Source organism: Diaphorina citri, unplaced genomic scaffold (genome assembly GCF_000475195.1).
Source record: "Diaphorina citri unplaced genomic scaffold, Diaci psyllid genome assembly version 1.1 scaffold2271, whole genome shotgun sequence".
Classification (NCBI taxonomy): Eukaryota; Metazoa; Arthropoda; class Insecta; order Hemiptera; family Psyllidae; genus Diaphorina; species Diaphorina citri.
Window position 1 is genome coordinate 3,487 of NW_007379696.1, and position 4,843 is coordinate 8,329.

The following is a 4,843-nucleotide window of genomic DNA, read 5'->3' on the forward strand; positions in this document are numbered from 1 at the left end:
CCTACAGAGATGTACAGTACTGCTATTGCAGTACTGTACATTGCAGTTACAGTACTGCTATTGCAGTACTGTGCACCCTGGTGGGGAAATTTGGGTTATAAACATCACTACTGCCATAGCAGTACCTTTTTAGTCCGTCCTTCCTTTATTAGTCCGTCCTTCCTTTATTATTACAATACTACAATAGTAATAAAAAGGTATAAGGGACGGACTATTGTATTCGCTTCGGTGTCTGTCAGTCGGTCGGTCTGTCCCCATAGAAGGGCTTATCCAAACCTGGTCGACCTATATATGAAATTAAAGGTCTTTTTACCAGGAACACGAAAATGGTGGTGCAAATTTTGCCCAGAGTATTATAAAGCCAAAAATCCAAAAAAAACTGGTTTTGGGGGGATTTTTTTCACATTTTCTCACACAAATGAGCTCTGATCTTGAAATTTGTCAACATGAGACTTTAATTATTTCGTCAAATTATACTTTTAAGATCTCATCATAAAATTATTTAGATCTCATCATAAAATTATTTAGATCTCATGCTAAAATTATTTAGAACATAAACAGCCAAGAACATCCACACGAGCATCGTGAACGATGCAATCGAAGGGTACATGTCCAACCGTGTTCTCGGTACCAATGTGGTCCCGGACATCGACAGTGCTGAGGTGTCGCTCCCAAGATCGACCCGAGCCACCCTAAAATATATACAGCCCCTTGTGTAACTGACTGACTCACTCACTCACTCACTCACTGACTCACGTATACAAACAACTCAGATCCGGCTGGTGCAAACTACTGCAGCTTTACATGGCCAGAATAGATCCATCTGTGCTTGATCGATGTCCCAGGTGCAGTGGATCACCTCACGACGTCCACCACCTGTTCAACTGTCCACACCTTCCAACCATCCTGGACCCAACAGCCTTATGGACCAACCCTGTAGAGGTGGCGCAGCTCCTGGGCCTGGAGACGGAGATGTAGTCGCCAACGCTAACAACAAACAACAGAACATAAACAAGCAGGGTCCGTCCCTCCGGGGCTCCGGGAATTTTTTAGCCCGTAGTGATTAGAGAAAATCAGTACCTATGTACCTACCTAATTTGTTTAATATTCAATTTATTATTATTCTTGATTATCAATTTCACTTGAATATTTTGTATTTGTTACTGAAAATTCACGATATTTTAGAAACTGCTCATTTTTGTTTCATTCACTTTCACTTTTTTTTTCAATTCGATCATTGCTAAAAATTCACATTTTAGGCCTGTTTTTCATTCCTACGCCGCATCGACGCGGCGTCACATCGTAGGGTTCGCATCGTACCCTAACCTAACACTGGTCACTGCTCATTTGTACGTTTAACCTAACCCTAACCTAACACTGGTCACTGCTCATTTGGAAAATTCCTTTTTGTGTTCAACCTAACCCTACAATAACACTGGTCACTGCTCATTTGTGCGTTTAACCTAACTGTTAATTTTCCACGTAATGTAACAAAATTTGAACCATATGTTAACCTATAGGTACTTGCTTATAATGTCTGCGAAATACCAAAGGTGAGAGAAACCTGCCGAATTGGTTCGTGTAAAGATACACAGGCGTGCTTACTAGAACTTGGCCTGACGCACTGCCGTGCGCTCAGATTTTGAACTTTTTTTTTCTTGCATATAATCCATGCTCTACTCGTAATTATGACAATACTTACCGAAAGAGCTAGGAACATAATTATAGCCATGACTAAGCAATAGTTGAACACACGTGTTTCCTAATAAGCCAGCTAATGTAAGCATAGCGAATGTTAGCAGCACCACCGCACATACATCCTTGTGTAGATAATGCTTGTAATGATTGTGGGTTGCAATTTGCATACTGGCAGCCCCTAATAGCCCCCAAGTGTAAAATGATTCACTGAAAGCCGCCGTCCAACTCTGAAAAGGACAGTAACTTTTTTTTCTTCTTCTTCTTCTTCTTCTTCTTCTTCTTCTTCTTCTTCTTCTTCAAATATTGTAAAAAATAAATAATTAAAATAATAGCTACTAGTACCTAGTTCTGTGAACTGTAGACCTCACTCAGATTCTTTTGCTCAAGCTGAGAAGAAGGTAGGGGTTGGATGGAAGAGAATGCCCTAGGCATTAATCCCGCCCCTGAGTTAGGATTTTTCAATTTTTTTTTTCTTTCTTTATTCAATTTTCTTTCTTTATTCAATTTTCGTTTTCTTTTGTTAATTTCTTATTATTTTGTTATTTTGTTTTGTGTACCTGTTTGTAAATATTGTATTGTAAAAAACATTGTAAAATCCTAATAAAGTGTAATATAATAATAATAATAATAGGTAGGTACGAATGAATGCTAGCTACATAATGCACATGTATTGAATTAGAACAGAAGGAATACGTCTTACGTAATAAAAAGGACAGAGAACAGGTTTTATTTACAATCACTCAAAAGATTTAAAGAATGGTTGACCTTTTTTTTTTACCAAGAATTGAGGAATATTTTTTGTAGAAAGAATACAATGCTTTATGACTTTATGAGTTATGAATGAGTCACCTATTGGACTTTTTTGCTCATTCTCATGTATTTCGATTTCTTCACATTAATTTTCTTATTTTATTTTGTGGAGGCATCATGTAACTTCTTTAGGAGTGTTTTTAAACCATTCCTATCGGATGATAACAATACCAAATCATCAGCGTACCTCAAGTTGTTTACCACTCGGTTATTGATGGTGACTCCATGTTCATTGTCGGCAATGGATTCCTTAATGATTTGTTCAACATAAATGTTGAAAAGCAGTGGAGAGATAATGCAGCCTTGACGTGTGCTTTTGGAGATAGTGAAGTCTTCGGATAAGCCTAAAGAAGTTCTGACTTTCCTTTTTTGTCCCCAGTACAATTCTTCAATTGGTCTGATGTCCATTTGAGGTAAGTTTATGTTACGGAGGATAGAAACAAGTTTTTCATGGCTCACGTTATCAAATGCCTTTTCATAGTCGATAAAGGTCAGGAAAATATCTTGTCCTTTTTCTACCTTCTTTTCCAGTAACTAGAAGAAGAAGAAGAAGAAGAAGAAGAAGAAGAAGAAGAAGAAGAAGAAGAAAAAAAAGGTAGGTATATCTTTCGAATTTTTTCTTTCTATTTTTCAAGCTTAGCCTAACCTAAAGCTTAGCCCTGTGTATAACCTCTCAAGTTGTATATTCTGTCTTAATGAGGTATACAGGATCTTCGAGGCGTGAGAGATGAGGCTGATGGTTCGAAAGTCGGCACAATTCTTCGCTTTACAAACTTTTGGAATTGGGATGAATACAGACTCCATGAAGTCTGTCGAGATTATGCCCTTTTTGTAGATCATATTAATCAGATCAGTGAAGAATACGAGTCCTGCTCCTTCCATCAGTTTGAGAAGCTTCGCCGGGATGTTGTCTGAACCTGGGGCCTTTTTCTTGTTTAGCCTTTTAAGAACAAGTTTGATCTGGTGAGCATTGAATTCAGGTATTTCTCTTTTGGGAATGTAGTCCTTCTATCTGGTCTTTCATCTTTGTATAGTTTTTCACAGTATTGTGCCCATCTCTTTAGTATTAATTCTGGTTCAAATATTTCATTTCCGTTTTCATCATTCAGTGTACATTCTATTCTTTTGCTTTTTGTGCCCCAAGTCAGTTCATTTACTTTTTGTGAAACCTGGCACTGTCTATTCTTTCCAGGTTTTCAGCTTCTTGACATTCCAAGTTGTCTTTTCAAAGGTTGTAAATAAAATGTGTTCCTTGACCTTTTTTTGATTACGTAATATGTATAGGTATATTATTTTCTCTTTCGATATGTGTGATATACTAAAAAACGGTTAAATGTTCTATCTGATGATAGAAATATGAAAGTATAATAATAAAATGAGGAAGGTTCTGTTTAAATTCTCAGCTTAGGCACAAGAGGTTGAGTGAGGTCTACAAGTCTACAAATTTATTCACAGAACTACTAGTACTCTTTATTTTATTTTATTTTTTATACTTCCTCAATTTTTTTGTCCCCCTTCAACTCGTGCGCCCCTAGCGTGCCTAGTGGCAAATCCGGCCCTGGTATTATGTATTAGTATTAGGTATTATTTTTACCTTAGTGTTGAGAAAGAATTCCGTCCAGTCACTATCGTCAATATTTCCACTGGGCATTTCTATTGGGGATGTCAGCCTGAGAAGTTTCACGCAGATTATTGAGATCCCGAATAATGGTAGTATTGTGTATAAGAAGATAACTTTACCATAGAGCATCACACCTAAAATTAAAGGATTATATATTCATGTAGGTATGTATTTGAAAAATACATAAAATCATGTGAAAAATTAAAAAAATCGTGAAAATTCCAAATTCTGTTTGAGCAGTTTGAGTAGTATGCTGTGTCATCTGGCAACCCAAACTTGCTCATCGATAAATTGTTATTGATTGTTTCTCTCTGACCTTTTATACAGGGTGAACACGAAAAACGTTACCAAAAGCCTAGGGTAGATTCCTGAGATCATTTCCAATAATAATATAAAAAAAACATCCTATAACTTTTATTCGTATCTCGCTTAGTTTCCGAGATATCCGCCATTTTGTTTTTTCTTTAAAATACACAAACTTCCCTTAATAAACCGGTCAGAACTTTTTTCAGTTAAACATAGAGGAAAGTGGTTTTACAACTGAAATCTGCACAAAATTTCCATTTTTTTTTTTTTTTTTTTTTTTTTTTATTAAAATTTTGTTACGTATAAAAACCCCTTTGCCCTTTATTATATAGATTTTCATCTTTTGAGTATGATTCATGTATAAAATTATTTAAACATAAAGATCCAAGAACATCTCACCTAGCTTCT

At 36.3% G+C, this 4,843-nt stretch overlaps 1 protein-coding gene across 1 annotated transcript; it reads right to left on the bottom strand.

Annotated features, from left to right (window-relative positions):
- Positions 1 to 771: 771 nt before the first annotated feature.
- LOC113471303 lies at positions 772 to 4,369 on the bottom strand. Its single transcript, XM_026830360.1, has 3 exons — positions 4,103 to 4,369; positions 1,703 to 1,925; positions 772 to 987 (listed from the first exon to the last, which is right to left on the bottom strand). Exons 1-3 carry the CDS (start codon positions 4,256 to 4,258, stop codon positions 881 to 883), a joined length of 486 nt encoding a protein of 161 aa, XP_026686161.1. The 5' UTR covers positions 4,259 to 4,369; the 3' UTR covers positions 772 to 880.
- Between the last annotated feature and the right edge of the window lie 474 nt (positions 4,370 to 4,843).

What these genes read in the sequence shown, in the direction of transcription:
- LOC113471303 (XM_026830360.1), bottom strand. Translation starts at nt 4,258, where the DNA reads ATGCTCTATGGTAAAGTTATCTTCTTATACACAATACTACCATTATTC. An exon ending in AATTCTTTCTCAACACTAAG is followed by an intron (nt 1,926 to 4,102) that starts GTAAAAATAATA and finishes TGTCCTTTTCAG; the next exon opens with AGTTGGACGGCGGCTTTCAG. An exon ending in TTATGTTCCTAGCTCTTTCG is followed by an intron (nt 988 to 1,702) that starts GTAAGTATTGTC and finishes GTTTGTTGTTAG; the next exon opens with CGTTGGCGACTACATCTCCG.